At 33.7% G+C, this 22298-nt stretch overlaps 1 protein-coding gene across 1 annotated transcript; it reads right to left on the bottom strand.

Annotated features, from left to right (window-relative positions):
* Positions 1–1341: 1341 nt before the first annotated feature.
* Positions 1342–3810, bottom strand: LOC110111251 (zinc finger protein WIP2-like). Its single transcript, XM_020843028.2, has 2 exons — positions 3129–3810; positions 1342–2007 (listed from the first exon to the last, which is right to left on the bottom strand). Exons 1-2 carry the CDS (start codon positions 3786–3788, stop codon positions 1570–1572), a joined length of 1098 nt encoding a protein of 365 aa, XP_020698687.1. The 5' UTR covers positions 3789–3810; the 3' UTR covers positions 1342–1569.
* Between the last annotated feature and the right edge of the window lie 18488 nt (positions 3811–22298).

The raw sequence follows: 22298 nt of genomic DNA on the forward strand, positions 1-22298 counted from the left end.
GGTTGGTGCATGGGCGAGCACAGTTGGGAATCTCACATCTCGGGTTCGAATCCCCTATTCTACGGACTCGTCTCTTCAGTGGGGCAAAGCAAGTGTGGGCCCAGTGCCGGTGGATGACCTCGCTAGGTTCCGCCGAGGGATTAGTTACGCCGCCAAGTGCTCCATTTGGAGTGGTAGTGGGTAGATATCCCCGTTCTAAAAAAAAATGAATTGGGGGACAAAAAGGCTGATAAGATGTTGATGAGAGGGATGAGATTATACGGGTAGAAAGGGAATGTAAGCAATGATATTGCAATATTTATTTGTTTAAATATGTAAATTTATTCTTAAAAAAGGACTTTATCCAATTTTGTAAGAAAGAAAAATTCATAATAGAGAAATAGAATTGCATATCCAACTTAAAAAAAAAAAAGTAAATTTGGACAAAATTTGCAATGGAATTTATGAGTATATATGGAAATGTAAATGACAAAGCATTCTCGAATTACTTAAAATTGCAATTGATTTGTGACAAATGTTTGTCTAAAATAAATATTTTACAAAAAATAAAGGTGGAATAATAACAATATTTTGATGGCTTTTGCAATAATTTTTCCTACTTGTAATTTTCTTACAAACTCTACTAAATTGTTTCAAATAATTGTCTAAAATTTTCATTTTGGGACCATATTTTCTTCATTTTGCAAAACATTTTCAGTTATCGAATTGCTGTTTGTTTATAGCTTCATCAATTACTTTTCTGAATAGAATTAATCAAATGAAAAATCTCCAATAAAGATATATATATCGCCTTGATAAATGACTGATCGTCATCCACCATATTACTTAGTCACACAAACCTTCACATATTATGAAGAAAAATCCTCCATTCTTTTTCTTAAAAAGGATATTTAGTAATCAATCAATCATATAACTAAAAAACTTCACCAAAAAATAATAATAATTATAAAAAAAATTCATAACCAGAATTTATATAAATTAATTGACATATAAACATAAAAAAAATTCAGCAGACATTGGCCTGCACCCTTGTTGTTGTATAGTAGTCTAGAGAGAGAGAGAGAGAGAGAGAGAGAGAGAGAGGGGGGAGGGAGGAGAAAACACCAAAAAATGAGAGTTCAAAGTAAAACCTAGCAAAATGAGAGAGAGTGCAAAGAAGCCCTGGCGAATGAACCAAACAAATTCTTTTCCTTTACAAATCTAGCAAACTAAATAAATTTTCAGTTCTTGTATCGATATCCACTTTCAAATAGAAATAAGTCAACATGCATCCATAACCACGTACATCAACAACCTCAAAACCATATAAACTCCTTAGAGAGAGTGCAAAGAAGCCCTGGCGAATGAACCAAACAAATTCTTTTCCTTTACAAATCTAGCAAACTAAATAAATTTTCAGTTCTTGTATCGATATCCACTTTCAAATAGAAATAAGTCAACATGCATCCATAACCACGTACATCAACAACCTCAAAACCATATAAACTCCTCCTAATTAACTCCCCAATAGAACTAAATGTTCATATATCCCTCAAGCAAATACAAATGAAGTGATGAACTCGATCTCATCTATCTTCTACCTCTCACATCCTGCTCAATCTCAGACGCCGGGTCATCCTCCTCCTCAAAACAATCAATACCATAAGCTGCATGGCCATGCCCAAAGGCCTTTATATGATCCTTCAGAGACCTCTTGTGCTTGAAATCTGACCCACAAGTGCAATACCAGAGCTTCCCACAGTTTTTCTCATGGGTCCTCCAATCGCCTCGAACGGCGAAGGCTTTTCCGCATTTTCTGCACATGAAAGGCTTAATGCCGTGCTTGCGCTTGTAATGGGTCTGAAGCGTGCGGAAGTCTTTGAGGGGTTTGGCTCTCGGGTGGTCAATGTTGTTGCGGCAGCCAGCCGCGCAGCAGTAGCAAGGTAGCCGTAGCATAGCCGTTGGTTGTGTGCCTCTTAGGGACTCAGGTCCTTTTCTGTATTGTGAGCCGTGTCCCCACATGTGCATCTGCATATATATCATTCTGTAGGCCTTCATTAACGTATATGAAAAGAGCAAAAGCTGCACTTCTTTTATATGTGAAAGTGTTAATACATTTATAATGTTCTTGCTATAGAATATGGTTAGAAAGATGTTAGCGATAAAGATATTCTTTTGCTTTGGAAGATGCAACGCAGGAACCAGTACAAAAAATTTTCACTTCTTAGGTTAGCTAAGCTCTATTATTTTTGCTTGCTCTGGTAATTAAGTAGATGCTCAATTTTTGTTTCAACCTATTTTCTAGTCCTTCTCATCCTAATATAAAATGTATATATAAGATATCGAATAAGACAGATTAAAATTATAATTAATGGAGTAATAAGTCACTATGAGTTCGGCTAATCTAATAATAAGATTTCTTTTATGAATGAGCTGCCCTATGGACTAGACTTACTAGTGGTTTGTGTTTAGCTTTGCACGCAAGCAAATTCAACACAATGCAGTTCATCATGCCCTTAATCACATACTCACACGTTTCAATTCGGAGGAAAGAAGAAGCACAAAAATCCCTGCCCGTAATACAGCTTAACTTGAACTAAGATCATCCAAAATCCCTTAGACAGAGAGAAGACTAAGGCAAGAACAACATACACAAAACTGCACAACAAGGTTCATCTCGACCTGAGACTCACTCTCTCTTTCTCTTTCTCTTTCTCCATCTCTCGCGTGAGAGAGAGAGAGATGGGGTATGAACAGGTCAAGATGAACAGTATTGTGTAGTTTTTGTAGAGAGTGAGAGGGAGAGAGAGATTAGGCTGGATGATGATGATGTTTTGCTTTAAGAAATAGATCTAGAGTGGCAGGGCTGAAAGGGCTGGGGAGGGCTTTATTCCCAGAGAGAAGTGAATTTCTCTACATACATACTGAAGAAGCGCAACAGCCAAGGAGCAGTAAAAGGAAAACTCCAAAAGTGCCAAAAAGCATGAGAGGAACAAACATACATATCCTCCTTCTGTGTGGTTCAATCACATAAAAAGAAGGGCATGATAGAATCACTGTTTGTTCTCTTCCTCTTCACAAATAATAGACCAGTACCTTAGTTAAATATAGTTATTGAGAATAAGGAAGAAAGAAGTGAGAAGTGTGACCTGCATGTTATTGTATCTGTTGAAGGTTTTGCAGCAGACTGGGCATGAGAACTGTGTGGGACCAATGAGGATCTGAGAAGGGGTTGGGATCCAGTACTGGCCTTTCGTAAGCTTGCCAATAGTGGGGCAGCCAAGAGGGATGTTGATGTTGCTGCTTCCATCCTCATCGTCTTGATCAAGGTTGTGATCTTCGTCGACCGTAGCGGAGGAAATTCTAGAGATGAGATCGGCAGCGGTGGGGCTTGGGAGACCGATGTGGAGGGCGACGGTAACCGCCCCCTCGGTTTCGTCATCTTCTTCATCATCGTCAAGGGTTATTTTCTTCTTCTTTTTTGAGTCTGCTTCGGCTTCGCCGTCGAATATGGTGAAGGAGGTTTCATCTCCATCTTCAAGTTGATGCTTTTGAGGGCTTAGTTTGAGGAGGGGAAGGGCTTCTCTTAGGGGAGGGGAAGGAGGGGGCGATTGGAGGAGATTGTTGTTTGTGTTTTGGAAGTAGTAGCTGTAGTTGTAGTTGTAATTGGTGTAGAAGTTGTAGGGCGGAAGAGACGCTGGTGTTGGTTGCGGAGGAGGAGGATGAGGAGGAGGAAGCGGAGGATTTGATGTTGAGAAAGGATAATAAGAAAAGTGTCTCTTGAAGAAATTGGAATAAGGGTCTGCCATGGCTGGTTGTGGTTGTGTGAGGTTGAAGGGATGCAGAAAACAAGGGTACAAGACTATTATAGATTCGTTTATGGAGAGAGAGAGAGAGAGAGAGGACTAAAAATTAAAGGGAAGCAGGAGGAGGAAAATGCCACATCAAGAATTATAAGGCGAGATTTTTCCAAAAAAAAAAAAAGAATTATAAGGCGAGACAAATGAGGAAGAGAGGGATGGCTGAGATGATAAAGAGGGATGGGGAAGTAATGAAGTGAGGGGCTGGTGAGAGTGTGAAAGAGAAAATAAATAAAGAAATAAGAACCAGGTTATAATTTAGTCAGTGCAGAAAGGATAAAAATCCAAAATGTGATTCCCCAAGAAAAATATTTGTGGATTTTAATAAAATCGCACTTTTAAATAAAATTTATGATATGTATAAATTTATTTTAATTGATCTAAATATTTCTAAAAATTAACCTTTAATTATTGTTTCTTATTAATTTCAGCATATGAATTACTCATATTCTTAGTAGAGCTTAATTCTTAATTGGGAACTAAATATAATTTTGGGTCGATATAATCATTTTTTCTTCGACTTATGAAAAATAAGGAAAAAAAATCTGAATATATTGTTAAGCCTATTTCATTGATTTTTGTTGAGCTGATCATTTATGAACAGCTTGTGTAGGCTCAATGTAAAGATTGTGTTAGATTTGTTGGTTAAGGAGTGGACCATTAACATATATTTGAAAGCTCAAAATTTAAAAAAGCTAAACACAAGCAGAGACCTTGTTTGATCATATTCGGCTCGAATTTGCTCAAAATAATTATTGATATTTATAATCATAATATTAAATAAAAATGCTATTTATATATATATTTTTTCTTTCATATATCGTGTTCGGCATCAGAATGTCAATCGTGTCTTGAGTCTCGACTCTCACAAGTTGTGTGGAGTGCTTACTAATGAGTGGTCTCTTGGCTGTTCTATTTACTGCAATGACAAATATTTACTTTGGAACTTTTTTTTTTATAATGCTCACAAATGCTCTAGGTCACCCTCATTCACCCATTTTTACTTCTGCCTTAGCACTACAAGCTAGTCTCTATTGTTGCCTCTCATAAGCGCATAAACGCACAGTTTTTTTTTTTTTGTTACATTTAACTCTTCTCTCGGGTCTCAACAATTGCCTATTCTATTGTTTTTTTCCCCTCAAGTCACAGCTCTTTTTCTCTCAGGTAATGCCTATCACCTCTCATTCTATGTGTTGAGAGATGATTTTAGGCCTATTGTGGCTGTGAGCGCTAGTGTTATTATGTTAAAAATGATAATGAGAATTTTAATAATGCTTCAATACCTATTGAGGTCCTATTTATGAGACTACCAATAAAGACGTTACTATTATGAAGGGTAGTAAGTGAACTCCCTAACGAATGAGAGTTCTTAGTTGAATCTACATGCATGTCTAAAGTTATTCCTCTTTGGAAATGAATATATATATGTATATATACATATAATGTTATCTCTTTGTTAGGGCTTCACTCTATCCACCTCTCTTTATCATCACCCAGTCAATCGTTTCGAAAATTTCTTCATGGTTCTTCCAACTTCACGGATCTTCCGTCTTGGAAGCAGGTTCACTTGGGAGATCCCGTCTTTTTAAGTGGTAAAAATTCCTTCCACTTGTTTGTTGACACCCTTTCGAGTGCCTACTTTGCGGATGCATTTCCTGATGTCAAAGCCACAACCTATTGGGGGCTACCGGATTTATAAAATTCAGATGAAGAGGTTCTTTCTTTTGTTGCCCCTTTTGAATTTGCTTTGGTTGGAAGCTTTCACAATCACAGGCCTTCTCTCAAAGCGATTTGTTTTATGGAGGTCTTGATGAAGTGAGTTGAGCAATGACTAAGGTCAAGGAATTAGTGCACTATGCAATGTGGTACACTAGGCTTCCTAATTGCAGTGCAGGGCTGCAATTGTTTAGGTGATTATATTTCAATGATTGTAGTAAATGATTTTGATTTAGAAATGGTGATTGATCAATGTAATTAGATGTTGATTGATTATGAATCAAGGGGATGTAAACCAAGTGATTGTAGGCTAGATAATTGACAATTAGATGATTGTCAATCATTGGATTGAAATCAAGCATTTGTAAATCAATATGACTCATACAAAATTGAGATTAATAAGAGCAACAGAATAGACAAACACAACAACAAAGGACACAACCCAACTCCAATGAAAACCTAACAAACAACCCAATTCAAAAGACACCAACCACCAGCCCAGAAAAGCTTTAAAGCCCAAAACCCAATCCCAAAAACCACCTTCAACTAAAGGCCCCAAAAATGGCCCTGTAAAACTAACCAACTAGAGACGACCAACCTAGCACCAACCACAAAATACAATCGAAAACCAGTAAGGCACCCCAAAAATTGATAACCTAACCTCTACAATCAAGCTTTCAATTGAATAATTCTCCCTTTAGAGTACTTGAAATTCTACGAAAAAAAAACTTACTTTTTTCCCATAATTATGGAGAAACCATCTTTAATAACTTGCATAACTTTTATATAAATCTCATCCTAATTATCATTGAAAATACCATCCTTAAAAGCCAAATTAAACTCCCCATTTCCCCAGTTAGATCCCGCCTGAGCAGAGGGGCTCAACCAGTCAGAATGATCAATAGGATTCTCAACAAAATGTAAGTCTATATGCTGCTTCCCCACACCCAATTTTAATTTTACATCATCAAAAATAGGAAAATAAAATAAGTTAGTTATATGAACCTTATTAGTAATGTCCAAACCACCATGGGCAATATCCAACACATCCACAGGTCTAAAAAGAATATAATTTTGAGTTTCCTGTTCAAGATAATGATTCACACTAACATCTAAACCAAAGAGCTCATTGAGCATGTTATTACCGACCCCACGATACACAAGATTCTCAATAGAAGAAAGAGGAAGTTTATTATCAATATTGTAAGCATCAGGAACCAAAATAGGATTAAAAATCACCACATTATTAATGCAAATGATTTCTTGAATAACATAAATATGGGCCAAATATGTGATCTCATCATGAGGAGGTAACAAAATTTTAGGCCCAACCCACATGCTATTAGGGTAACGTTTAGAAACATATAATTCCACCAAAACACAAGCAATTGAGGATTTATACCCATTTGATGTAGCATTATCAGTTCTTAGAGGATGACCAAATAGTAATCCCAAACTATGTAATATATGCGGAGAGTACGAATTGGACCAAAGATTTGAGAAAGAAACCAAAATAGGAATGATGAGGGATTCCATAGTAATGTAAAAAATGAAAACCATTTTATTTTTATAAAGTAATTGTTGAAAAAGTAAGAGTGATGGGAAAAAGCTCTACTATAATTCATGTCATTTATGAATTCAATCAACACATGCCTTGGATCAAAGAGGGTAACTGAGAAATCACTACTAAGATTAAGATTAAAGATTTTTTTTAATCAATTCATGACTAGGCCTGCAATTGGGAAATTTACCAATCAAAGAGAATTCAAAAGGGGTTGCAAGGGAAAGAATCTCATATTGCAAAATCCTAAACGACAGTAACCCACAACGGGTTATAGTTTTGAGATCAGGAAAAGCCGTCGAAGAAGAGCCACTTGAAAAAGCATCAATAAAAGAGAGAGAATTCTTTTTACCATTTAAAAATTAGATCATCCAACCAAATATGATTAACTGCAATGTAAACTGAAGGAACATTAGAAGTTAGAATGGTCATGGTAAAAAAAAAAAAAAAGAACAATCAAGAAAATCTCAGAGAAAGCTTAAACCCTAGAAGTCCCGATCGAGGTCAAGAGAGAAATAAACATCAAAGAAGGAAAGAAACTTCCTTGAAGGTGTGGTGTTGATAGGGATGAGAGCCTAAGCAGATCTACTCTGAAAAGGATTGGGAAATGGGGGGAGACAACTTGGGCTAAGCCCTAACAGAGTGAGTATTTTCAGGAGGGGAAGGAGTGTGTCACTTTGACTTGGTCCAATTGAAAATGGGCATTAACTCATAGCTCCTTAGACATATAAATAATATGAAAAAAATTAAAGTTTAGGGTAAATAAGTAATTGATTTATCAACTAAATGATAGAAATTATTGAATTTGTTATCTTATGATGCTGATATAGATATTAAAATCCTAATATTACATGACCCAAAAAATTATGATAAATTATAAATTAGATAAATGAATGGTAGAATAATTATTATGCATGTGTATCCTTTTATGATCATTGGACATAAATGGTGTAATGTATTATTTAAATTAGAGAATCCAAACTATGAAAGAGTCCCTAGAAATACAATTAAAAATGATTGCAATAAGGTATATGAGTTAGAGAAAGATAAGTTGAAAGAATAACTTAAGCTAGTTCACAGGGTTTCATGGAGTTGTGATTGTTGGACATCATATCAAAGTTATTTATATATTTTGGATTGTTCTTTACATTGATTACACAGAAAACTTCAAGAAAGAATTGTTAATCTTATTATTCTGAAGCCACCTCATAATGCAAAATACTTATGTGAAGCTATTTATGAATATATTTTTGGAGTAGAATCTCAAAGACAATAACTTCACTATTATACTTGACAATAGTAGGAATAATGACATCACAGCTAGCTCTCATAAAAAAAATTCATTAAAAAAGAAAGTGACATTTCTAAGGGTATTTTTTCATGTCAGGTGTTGCGCATGAATCATGAATTTCCTTTTCAAGATTAATTAAAGGAAGTTCATGAAGTAATTCATCATAATAGAGTGTATATCAAATACTCACAAATAAAAAAAGAGAGATGATACATAAGCTTGTGGTAGTGTCCAAGCAATATATAACCCTCTCTTGCAACCCTTGCCCGAGTGCCTGTGCGCCCTGAGATTCGAACCAAAGACTTCCCCAGCATCCCCCACCATGCGCAAGTCGACCACCATGTCATTCCTGTAAAATTATACTATTAGATAAATTTTTTATTTATATTAAAATCGGTAGAATATCACAATTAAAACTAATTAATTTAATTTTATCATTTTAATTGTTAATCAAAATAAATTATTTAAGTAATAATTAATTAAAATATGCTATCAAATTAATAAATAATTAAAAAATATTATTAAATTAATAATTAATTAAAATAAACTATAAAATTATTAATGAATTAAATTACAAATAAATTATATTTTCAGAGATTTTTAGACTTTGTTAGAAAATTCGCAGAAAAGTCAATCAGAAATATATTCGCCGGAAAAGCCATCATAAAATCTGCTTAAAAATTTGTTGAAAATATATCTAAATAATACATAAAAAATCACATGGAAAATTTGTCGGAATTTTTTCTGACAAAAATCTGCCAGAAATTCTGTCAAATATGGATGATTTTTCTGTAGTGTATATAGTAAGTCATAGTAATTATAAAGGGATGCCATTTAATTTAGATTGGATGAAGTATAAGAAAATTAGAAAGATCTTTGATATTTTTAGTAATATAACTAAAATAATTTTTGTTTCATCATATTGACCAACAAATATTTTTCTCCCCATTAGTATGTATATGAAGAAGCTTTTAATGCTAGAATTAACTTTATTAGATGAGTATGTGAGAAGTATGACAATCATTATGAAATTGAAATTTGATTAATACAGAGTGAATAAAATATTCTTGTGTTTGCAACAAGTGCATTAAACCCTTGTTTGAAAATGAAGTTCATCAATTTCACATTTTCAGAATTAACTTTATTAGATGAGTATGTGAGAAGTATGACAATCATTATGAAATTGAAATTTGATTAATACAGAGTGAATAAAATATTCTTGTGTTTGCAACAAGTGCATTAAACCCTTGTTTGAAAATGAAGTTCATCAATTTCACATTTTCAAAAAACTACTCATCTTCAGTGCTCAAAGTCTTTATGTCATTGAGGATGTTAATTCAAAATCCTATAATGAATATGTTGTTGATATTGCTAGTGCTACTTTTGTAAGTGTGGTGTGGTCAACTTCTATGCCAAATTAGATAAAATTTTCAAATAGCTTTGATTATATGCCCATTTTGTCAATTTTATCATCTTGTTAGGGTTCATTTAGCTAGCCTTTCAGATCATATTTACATATCTTTCTTGAAGAGGGTTTGTATATGGGGAAAAATGAGCAATTTGAAGTTCTTGAATGGTGGATGTTAACACTTTGAAGTTATCATAACTCAGCCCGATAAAACCCATTGATGGAATATGTCAGAACATGCCGAAAAGTAACAAGATAGAAATACCAAGATCTAATTAGAGAAAATGGTTAAACTTTCAAAATAATTTTTAGATTTTAGAGCCATTAAACATCCATTAAACATATAAATACTCCTCATCAAAACCTTCTTCTTCCATCTTAGAAATACACTACGAGAAAAAGTTTTATTTCTGGTGATTAATAGGCTGCAAAATTAGCGGTGGAAATATTGGCAAATTTGGTGATGAAAGTTGGTATGAAGTTTAATACACTAGGGGTTGAGAATGTGAACTTTATTAGAAGATAAAATAATCCCTATTCTAATACATATAATTAAGATTAGAGGATCCACCTTAATTTTAGTTGGTCAGATAATAATGTTGGTGATAACAATCAATGGAATATAGTTCAATCTATTCAAAGAGGAAATCAAAATAATTCTCAGCAACCTAGAGTAAATATTACACCTTCATATCCTTCTAGTTTTAACTAAAATTATTAATTTAGAGAAAGAAAATTACTTTTGAAAGAGGTTGTGATTAGGTTAGGAACCTAGTTGTAAAGTCAGTCTACTTCAATCCAAAACTTAGAAAATTAATTAGGACAACTTGTAATCTCTTTTAGTAATAGACCTCATGAAATTTTGCCGAATAACACTAAAATTAATTCAAAGGAGAATGGAAAAGAGCATATTAGATACCACTTAAAAACTGATGGTGATTCCTTATAACCAAAGTGACATATTTTGGAAAGTATGGCTGAAGACTATAAATTTAGCATTGTATTGGGAGGCAACCCAATTATGTTCTATATTTTTATGTTTTGTTTTATAATTTATGTTTTTTGTTATATTTTGTAATTTATGTTATGTGTGTTTGATGTATTATTTATAAAATTATTAATTTTAATTTTGAATAAGTTATGAAAAACTTTCTGAGAAAAATTTTACTGAACTAAAAATTGAACTAGCACAACATCGTTAGTATTTGAAGCACCGCAACATTCAAAAATAAAATTGCGATGCTGAAGTCTTGAGAAAATTTTATGTATTACATCACTGGAGCTCTGTATCATTAAAAGCACAGTGCTATTTTGCCTTACTGAGTGCCATGGTGCTATTTTCTCACGTGTTGAAGCGTCGGCTTGTTATTTCTATAGTATTGATGGAAGTGCAACAAATATGCAGTATTTTCATAACTTTTACATTATGAAAGTTTATTAAGCACTATAGTGTTGTTGTCAGTGCCTCAATAATAGGTTAAAATTATTATTATGTCAGTTAAAGTGCTATGATGGTGGTCTTTGTAAGCATTGTAGAGCTCATACGTGTCAAGTGTCGATGTATTTCCCAAGTCAAAAAGTTGGCACTTTATTTTCCAATGCATCTGTTGTAGTGTCATATGTCCTATACCATTGAAGCATTTGTTTATTTGACTCTTTATCATTTTCTATATTTTTAAGTGTCGCAGCATTGCCCTCATAAACACTACAGTGCTTGTAATGTTTATATATATGGGTGCCTATTTAAAAAAAAAATTTATTGCCTTATTTCTCTCATTCTCTTAAGTTTTTGCATATTTCTTATCTATGCTTTTTGAGAGATGTCCCCAAAAATGTTTGGCAATAAGAAGATAACTTCATCATCCTTTAATAAGAGTAGATTCATTTCTGTTGAGGCCGAGCAAAGGTTTTGGATGATAGTGGTATCCAAGCAGTTGATTCCTAAGAGAGGCTTCCAAATTCCGAGTGTGCAGGTTATGCAAATGATAGTAAATTGAGGTTGGGAGTAGTTTTGTGAGGTAGCCTAGGCAACAGTTATTAATATAATGAGAAAGTTTTTCATTCATGGGAAATAAGATATGTATAATAGGTGTATGTGTGAGATAAGTGGGTAGCCTTTGATTATGTAACCATCAACCATCTGTATAAGATTCTAAATTTTGAGTTTTATGAGATACCCCTTTTTTTGGTGCCTATGATTCTTAAAAAAATTTAAGAGTGTTGTGTGAGCCTAATAGTGGAGTTGTGTGGAAGCAGAGGGTGAACAAAATTGTTATTTTCCTGCATCTTGCTTAAACTAAGTATCAAAGGCTTGGCATTATTTTATTTCCTATTAACTATTTTCCAGTAAAAATATTAGTGAGATAACAAAAGAACTTGTTGTTCTTAATTATGCTATTCAGGTTGGATACACCATTGTTGTTGGAAAGCTTATTCATTCTTCCTTGACTTACATTATTATAGGCACTACTTTTGTGGGCTTGGAAAATTCTTCTCTTATTTATGCCATGGTTGTAAATGCAAGTGTGAGGGAAGATTCTATTGAGAAAAAAAAATTTTTCATTCATCCCTCACTAAAAGAAAAATTGAGAGCTTTAAAAGAGTAGGTGTAGAGAAGAGGGTGGCCCTAGTGAGCCAAGGTTGTTTAGTAGGCCTAGAACTAGCAGTAGTAGGAGTTCTAGGACTCCTAAATCCTTAGTTAAGTAGTTAGATGAATTGAGGAAGTGGATGGAAGGGGTAACTAAATTTTGTAAGGAGAGTAGGGAAGAACATGATCACTACTCAAGTATGCAGGAAAAGCATTACCACTATACAAATGAATTTAATAAAGCTTTGGTGAAGAAGTTCAGGAAGAGTTCCTTAGTGGAAAAGCCAGACTAGTTGCATTTCCATATTGCCTCAGAATACTGGTTGTTTCTTTGGATCCTTCCTGATGATGACGATGAGGAGGAGGAACGTGACTCCGAGTGATGAGAGACATTTTTTTATTTTGTTGTTTATTCATGAAAGGCTTGAGAGAGAGAGAGAGAGAGAGAGAGAGAGAGAGAGAGAGTGGATGTGTGAGGGTCAACTCGCTAGGCGAGGGTGTGTAGACAAAGTAGAGTAGAGTGCAACAACCTAAAGCATACTAGGAGGAGGGAGCATAACAAGCAGAGCAGGGCTTCTAAAATTGGGGGCATGGGTATCTCCCTCCATACTAGCGGCTCAGTTCCACTCACCAAGCATAGGCGACTTTTGGTATGAACTTATGAGTTATGAAGTTTTTGGGCAAATATGTTTTCAAATTTCAAGCTAACTTATTATATTCTATTAATATAGAAAGAGGTCTTGTGTAAAGAGCTCACTTGCATGCATATTTGCACCCACCATCGTCAGGAGGATCAGAAATGGGTAGATCAATGAGCAAGGATAGCCTACGTGAGTATTTTGAGCTTGTAAAATTATTATGAATGTAAGTAACATCATTATAATCATTAGAAATGCATGTCATATATTTCATGAGGATTATACATTGCTTTGAGAGAGCCACACCTTGGCCAGATCAACTTAGTATTCAAATTATAACACTTTATCTTAGGCAATGGACAAGATATAAAAGTGGATAGTTTACAAGTTAGGCACATCTGTCTATGCATTTGAGGCATAGTCGTCCATCACATTAGGCTATCTAGGTAGCAGCTAGGAGGAGATTGTGAGACAAAAGATGATAGAACAGCTGGATCAGATACAAAAAAAAAAAAGAAAACACAAGTTGAAATGCAGATGCAGCAAATCTAGATACAAGTTAGTTGCGCAAATTCAGGTAGCAATTTCTTGATGAACCAATTAGAGATGCTAAGGGCAATGAGGACATGGAGGGTGATTAGTATTCATTTTAGGGATGTTGCTTATATACGCCTATATATTGTTGAATTTAAAATTTTGTTTCAGAACATTTTTACTTTAAACAACTCTTAATGAAGTATTATTTTGGTTTTTTATACATGTTAATTTTATTGAATTTGTGATGTCATTATTGGATTTTACATGCTTAATTTATTATATTAACTATGTTATTATATGATGTTCCTCTCTGGGTAATTGTAAGAGAACTAATGCAACAAAGGAATGATTTTGTCTTCAATATGCTACAGGTTTTTCGTGAATAGTCCACCGAAAATAGATGGATATAGAATACCTATATTTTTACGGCGGAAAGTTTATGTCGCAAACTATCGGCGGAATTTCCGGCGGACTCATCCACCAAAAATGTCGGCGATCGAGTCTAGCAGAAATTCGGCCACCATGTTTTTGGATTATGGCTGAAAATATTCCACCGGTTGCCAAGAAAATCCATCGCAATTCCACCAAAAGACATTTAACCGGGATATTTTTTGATAGAAATGGATTTCCTATCCTCCTATTAGTGATGGATAACTTTTCTTCGGAAATCCATTGGCATATTTATTTATCTGAGAATTTATTAATTTTCGGATGCATTGAGAATTTTTTTTTTAGTTGAAATCCACAAAGGGGCCTACGCGTTGATATAAATTAAAATTACAAGTCCTTTAAGAGTTTTTCAGCCCCCTAATGCTCACAGAGCTACAATCAGTCAAAAAGTCAAATAAAAAACCTAAGGGCCAAAAATCTCCAACTACGCAAAATACAAAACAATCTAGTAACATTCTATGGCGGCACGAAAAAATGCACCCAAAACATAAAGAAAGATCAAAAGGATATCCAATCAGCTCGTCTTTCTAGCCAAAAACTCCCTTAAGGTGGAAGTAACCTGCAAAAAAATAGTAACTAGGAAAAACAGAGAAAAAATAGCATAAGTACCAAACCAGCACTCGGCCACCACAAAAGAACAGCTCCCAGGTGCTATGTTCGGCACCAAAACAAACACCATCTCCTCCTCGTGATAAGCCAAACTTCCAGCAACAGCAGATAAAATAGAGCAATGTTTAAGGATAAAACAATCAGGCCGGAATTGTCCACAAAACATAATGAATAAAAAGGAGGAGAAATCATATATAACGAATATACAGAATACCCAACTTATCAAGTCTTACTAAACCACGTAATTGCTGAGGAAGAGTAATATTAGAAAATTCCTCCACACCATTAATTTGGCTACCCTTCTTGGCTAAAAAATCAGCACAAGCATTACCTTCCCGAAAAATATGGTTCAAAGAAAAATTCAAACCATCCAGCAAACATTTAATCTTTCTAATATTATAAAAGAATTCCGGGTCAGACATAGTGTTCTTTCTAATCAAGTGAATCAAGCTTAAAGCATCAACCTCAATAGCAACATTATTAAACCCCATCCTATAGCATAATTCCAGCCCATAAGAAAGCCCCATCATTTCAACAAATAGAACTTTACAATGGTGTAAAGGACCAGCAAAAGCAATAAGAACATCTCTCTTAAAATTACGGATGATACCACCCATCCCAGCCATGTTGGAACCAACCGAACCATCAGAATTCATTTTCACAAAAGGAAAAACCGATTTAACCCATCTAACAATTTTCTCCATAGAAAGAAAATCAATAGTATCCATAGGAATACCAAAGAACATAGCCAAAGATTTACAGTTTTTGAAGTTCTTACCAGAGATGAGTTTCGAAATATACATCTGAAAAACTTTATACTTAATATTTGCAATGATTGTCTGAGCATCCATACGAACCCCTTCATGTTTGGATTCGTTTCTAGCCTTCCATAAATACCAAAAAATAAGAATAGGCAATAAATTATAGATATGGCCTTTAGAATTTATCATCCAATACTTAAGCATGTTTAAAATACCCTCCTGTACCATAATAGTGTCTTTATGAGCAATACCAAAGAAAAAATACCAAACTTCTTTTGCAATCATATGAGCAATTCAGATTTGTTAATGGGTTAAAATGTTTTGTACGCAATTTATTTGAATTGAGTTAATAAAATCATGTTGTTATTTTGATTAAATTTTAAAGTATATAAACCAAAGAGATATAAGTTTTCTCAAAAAATTATTGAAGGGTTGTTTGATTTGACGAAAAATGAGTATAAGATATATATTCAAATTATATACAATAGTTTTAAAATTTTGATGTTTGTTTTTGGGAAAAGAAATGCAAATTAAAGTTTTGGTGAAGTTCAAATTTACTCTGTAATTCATTTTTTTTTAATTCAAAACTCATGCTTTTAGCTAACTCTACTCTCATCATAAGAAATCATCCGTTGTCATCTCCTGCCACCACCAACCCCTAGCCATCACTAATGGCCACCAACAACGGCCACTGTTGCCAACCATCTAATGTGTAATGCCATCAATCTAAATTGGAAGAATTGAATCATATTTATTTTCTAAATTCTAATGAATTCAAAAATCTTTTTTTTTTTTGTTAAAACCCACAGAGGGGCCTACGTGTTAATTTCAAAAAAGAGGTTACACAGTCCTTAGAAGGAACTTTTATTTGGCTCGATGTAAGGATGCAGAGGAATATTCGATCTTAGGCAAAATCGCGCCTATACCGAGGTGTACCGAGTTTCTTGAAAAAACCTCGGTACACCTCGGTATAGGCGCAATTTTGCCTACGACCGAATGTTCCTCTGCATCCGGTCGGAGGACGTAGAATAAACGCCCAGGTAAACAACAAAATCAGCCGCTGTAAAGGATACAGCAAACAAACAACAACAGGAAAAACCGGCCAACAAAATGAAGAAAAAGAAGTCCAGAGCAGTTCAGAAGGCATAAAAACAACAATGAGGAGAAAATCATATAGAACGAATATACGGAATATCTAACTTATTAAGTCTAACTAAACCACGTAATTGCTGAGGAAGACTAGTATTAGAAAATTCCTCCACACCATTAATTTGGCTACCCTTCTTGGCTAAAAAATCAGCACAAGCATTACCTTCCCGAAAAATATGGTTCAAAGAAAAATTCAAACCATCCAGCAAACATTTAATCTTTCTAATATTATAAAAGAATTCCGGGTCAGACATAGTGTTCTTTCTAATCAAGTGAATCAGGCTTAAAGCATCAATCTCAATAGCAACATTATTAAAACCCATCTTGTAGCATAATTCCAGCCCGTAAGAAAGCCCCATCATTTCAGCAAAAATAACTTTACAATGGTGTAAAGGACCAGCAAAAGCAATAAGAACATCTCCCTTAAAATTACGAATGATACCACCCATCCCAGCCATGTTGGAGCCAACCGAACCATCAGAATTCATTTTCACAAAAGGAAAAACCGGTTTAACCCATCTAACAATTTTCTCCATAGAAAGAAAATCAACAGTATCCATAGGAATACCAAAGAACATAGCCAAAGATTTACAGTTTTTGAAGTTCTTACCAGAGATGAGTTTCGAAATATACATCTGAAAAACTTTATACTTAATATTTGCAATGATTGTCTGAGCATCCATACGAACCCCTTCATGTTTGGATTCGTTTCTAGCCTTCCATAAATACCAAAAAATAAGAATAGGCAATAAATTGTAGATATGGCCTTTAGAATTTATCATCCAATACTTAAGCATGTTTAAAATACCTTCCTGCACCATGTTAAAGTCTTTATGAGCAATACCAAAGAAAAAATGCCAAACTTCTTTTGCAATCATTCCATTCAAGAAAACATGGTCCAACGTTTCAATATTGTGACAGCACTGGCATTTTGAGGGAATACAAAAACCCTTTTTTATAAGTAACATATCCACCGGCAAGAAATTTTTTATGATTCTCCACGTTAAAATAGAATAAGAAGTCGGAATAACATTATGCCAGATATTCGAAAAAATAACATAATGGTCATCTTTAATCCGAAAAGTATCCCAAGCAGTTTTGAAACTAAATTTCCCATTAGAAGTGGGCTTGAGTAAATTAATATCCTTACTCTGTAATTGCAAAGGGACAGTCAAAATAGTAGAAATAATGCTCGAAGGAATACACTCACCAAGTTTGTTTTCATTCCACTTGCCATTTTCAAAGAATTCATAAACCTTAGTATTGATCAAGGTAGAAGTATTAAGAAAATTATCAATAGAGCCAGAACCTAACCAGTTATCTTGCCAGAAGTAAATGTCACCTCTCCCAAGACCCCATTGAATAAGACTATCAGCTTCCCATTTAGTTTTACAAATCCTTTTCTAAACAGGAGAATCAGAAGTTTTGTAAGTGCAACAAATTTCGGACCTATCTTTACAATATTTAGCATGCATGAATTTAGACCAAAGACTGTCATTAGCGCGAAAGGAAAACCATAACTTGTAAGAAAAAGCTTTAACCATATCCAGGAAACTTTTGCAATCTAAAGCACCTTCATTTAAAGTACCACAAACTTTTTTCGAAGAAGACCAACATATGCAACTACTGTTCATCTTAGCACCCCAAAAAAACTTGTTAATTAACCTTTCCATTCTCAAACAAATAGACGCAGTTGGATTAAGAGTATGAAAAATGTAAATAGGAATAGAATTTAACACACTTTTAATCAAGACCAATCTACCACCAAACGAAAGAAACTTAGAATGCCAATTGTAAATTTTCTTTTGAAAAACCGAAATAATCTCTTCAAAAATATGATTCCTTTTTCTACCTTTAAAAATAGGCGTGCCTAAATACTTGATCGGTAAAGACAGGAAACTGAAACCACAAATACGTTTAATATAATTAATCTTATCTTGACTCACATCTTTCGAAATCAAAAAATTGCTTTTATTTTTATTAATCTCCAAACCACTCATATTCTGGAACTCCATTAAAAAATGATTCATAGTTTTCACATTGTTAATGGAAGTATTAGAAAAAATAATGAAATCATCAGCAAAGCAGAGATGAGAAACCGGGAAACCTCCCTTAGTATGGAAATAAAGAGACTTATGACGTTTATATAATTCCTCCATGCCTCTAGAAATATAATCCATAGCAATAATGAACAAGGCCGGAGATAGGGGATCACCTTGTCTCAACCCTTGAGAAGAATTGAAAAAGCCATGTTGGCCACCATTAATAATAACAGAGAAAAAGCAATTCTCAATACTATTTTTAATCAATTGGATAAAGACATTACAAAACCCAAATAAAGATAATATTTTATAAAGAAAATTCCAATTCAGGTTATCATAAGCTTTAGAAATATCAAGTTTGTAAATGATGTTGCCACCTTTACCTTTGGAGTTGATGTCGTGAGTCATCTCTTGCACTAGAAGAATATTATCAAAAATAATTCTACCTTTAACAAAACCCGTTTGATTAACAGAAATAATTCTCGGTAAAATCTCAATAAGTCTAGTGGCAAGAATCTTAGAAATCAGTTTGTTAAAAAAAGAACACAAACTTATCGGCCTGAAGTCATTCCACATGTTAGCCCCCTCCTTTTTAGGGATTAAGATTAATAAGAAACCATAATATTGCATATGATATCATTAATTCACATTAATCTCAACATAAATTCGAGGGCTTTGAAACCATCCGAATATGTTTTGCATCTGCATAGACAAGGTTTGTTTGTTTTTTTTCCCATTTATGCTTTCATATAATTTTCTTATCAAATATTAAATGAATATACATTTATATAAATAAATTCGATTTATCAATATTCTTTAATTAAAAATTAATGAATAAATATTAAAATAAGAGAGTCAAAGCAAGCTCTCAAAATAACAAGTCAAATAATTACAAGATCTGTCTCCATCACTCCAACAGTGCCAAGGACAGGGAATTAACTGGATTTCTCCCTTTATTAATCTCCCATGACCTTACTCAGCGTAAGAGAAACCTGTTTTCTAGTTTATTTTATGCCATTTTATTTTGACAGGTTAATAAAAAAACAAAAGGATTTGAATAAAAGGTGAACTGCGTTGGGATGGAGAAGGCTACTCTACATCCCGGCATTTACTTCGGTGGGCGGGCACTGTTGTCCGGTCGGCTCGATTGGACCAAATGAGCCGCTCTGAAATTCGGCCCAATAAATCGTCCTCGCTTCCTTGTTCGGCCCGCTCGCTCGGCTACATGCACAGTTTGCGTTTGTGCTGACTGTTTGCTCCCTATGCTCCTTTTCGCACTATGATGCATCAACAGGGAAGGAGACTGTGCAATCTTGGAATTTAGGTGGTGTTCTTTAATTTTGTTGAATGTGTTTGTCACATATTTGGGAGGGTGAATAGTGCTCGACTTTTTTAATTTTAATTTAAATTTTGTTGCTGGCCGGAATATTCACGGTCTCAGGTATGACAGCCCATAATTTAATTTGTAAGAATTATTTTATTATTTTTTAATATATAATAATCAGAGCTATCTATATATTTATATTTTCATTGATATCAAAATCATCATATATAATATTTAGGAATCATACAATTACAACACATCATTTCATTCATGAATTCGCAAAATAACTAAAATAACAAGAACCTAAACATGAAGGTTATTGATCAATCTCACAGTTATGCTCTTTTATCATGACCTCAAATCATTTAACTATATATAATGAGTTTAAGAGCCCAACAAGTAATCAAATCCTACAATTGAATTAAAAGCATGACAAAATGAGTAATATGCATGTCAGCAAAGTTATCACATAAGATTTGAATGGTGCCTACAGGTAATCCTAAATCTAGTATTATTTGCTTTAACCAAAGAACTTGGGCCACACTTCTTAAGGCTATGTATTCAGCTTCAGCAGTGAACATGACAACTGAGTTATGTTTTCTACTGAACTAGAAAACTAAAGACTGCCCTATAAATTAACATATAGTGCTTTTCCTATCAATTCTGCATTCTACAAAATTTGAATCAGAATATCATATGATTTCAAATGAAGTACTATGCCTAGGTTACCAGATTCCTAAGTTTTAGAATCCTAAGAGATATCTAAGGATTCTCTTTACAGTAGTCAAGTGCGACTCTTTTGGATCAGCCTAAAATCTAACATAAATACAAACATTAAATATAATATCAGGTCTGCTAACAATCAAGTAAAGAAGTGATCTGATTATGCCTATGTATTTTTTCGAATCAAATGATTTTCTATTTGAATCCTTGTCTAATTACTAAACAGTGAAACTCATGGGAGTATTTATTAGTTTGGCTTTATCCATTTTAAATTTCTTAAAGATGTCCTTAATGTATTTTGATTGACTGAGGAAAATTACATCATCTTTCTACCTTATACTAAATCCAAGAAAGTAGATATGTTCTCCCATTATACTCATCTTAGACTTCATACTCATTATTTTTGAAAATTCATTACATATATTTTTATTAGAAAATCTAAACAAAATATCATCAACATAAATTTGGATAATGAGTAGTTCATCGTTTACCTTTTTTAAAAATTGGGTGGTGTCTACGCTCCCCTTAATAAAGGTTCTTTCTAGTAGGAATGAGCTTAATGTTTCATAACATACTCTGGGTGCTTTTTTGAGTCTATATAATGCATTTTTTAATTTGAATACATGATTAGGAAATTATGAATTTTTAAAGCCCGGGGGTTTATCAATATACACATCTTCTTTTATTATCCCATTAAGAAAGACATTTTTGACATCCATTTGTTACAATTTAAATATCTTAAAGCAGGTAAAGGCTAATAGCGTCCTAATGGCTTTGAATCTAGTTACAGGGGCAAATGTCTCTTCAAAGTTAATCTCTTCTATTTGATTATACCCCTTAGCCACTAATCTTACTTTATTTTTAACCACAACACCATAATCATTCATTTTATTTTTAAAAACACATTTAGTTCCAACCACATTGTAGTCCTTAGGTCTTTCAACAAGTTTCCAAATATTATTTCTCATAAATTGATTTAACTCTTCTTGCATGACTAGGACCCAAAATTCATCAGATAGGGCTTAATTTATATTGATGGGTTCATTCATTAATATAAAAGCAGAGTGGTTTACTTCTTTTTTAAGTCCATGCCTAGTTCTAATACCTTAATATGGGTCTCCTTAGATAAGTTCTTTATGATGACTTGATAAATATCTCCATTCTCTAGGTAAAAAAATTTTAGGTTCTACCCTTTCCTCCAGATTTATAGATTCTACTCCTTGGATGATTTTTACAACTTCTTCTTCTTCTACCATTGAATCTCTAAAATTATCAGATTCATCAAATATAATGTGAGTGGTCTCCTCTACCACCAATGTCCTTTTATTAAAAACTCTAAACAATTTTCCAACATTTGAGTATCTTAAGAACACTCCTTCATCAGATTTGGGGTTTAACTTTCCTTGCAGAGATTTCCCATTAATCAGAATGAGTACTTTACATCTAAAGACATGAAGGTGAAAGAGGTTAGGTTTCCTATCCTTAAGAATTTCATATGATATATTATTTAGCTTGGATCTAACATTTACCCTATTCAAAATATATCAGGCTATATTCACTGCTTATGCCTAGATATATTTAGGAAGTGAGTATTCAGCTAATATGGCTCTAGTGGATTTAACCAGGCCTCGTTCTATCTTTTAGTTACCCCATTCTGCTGAGG

The sequence above is a fragment of the Dendrobium catenatum genome, unplaced genomic scaffold (genome assembly GCF_001605985.2).
Source record: "Dendrobium catenatum unplaced genomic scaffold, ASM160598v2 fragScaff_scaffold_970, whole genome shotgun sequence".
NCBI classification, from domain to species: Eukaryota; Viridiplantae; Streptophyta; class Magnoliopsida; order Asparagales; family Orchidaceae; genus Dendrobium; species Dendrobium catenatum.

Bases quoted from the DNA above. Each gene is read 5' to 3' on its own strand.
- LOC110111251 (XM_020843028.2), bottom strand. From the start codon at position 3,788: ATGGCAGACCCTTATTCCAATTTCTTCAAGAGACACTTTTCTTATTAT. The intron at 2,008-3,128 runs GTCACACTTCTC...ATATATATGCAG, and splicing joins ACAGATACAATAACATGCAG to ATGCACATGTGGGGACACGG.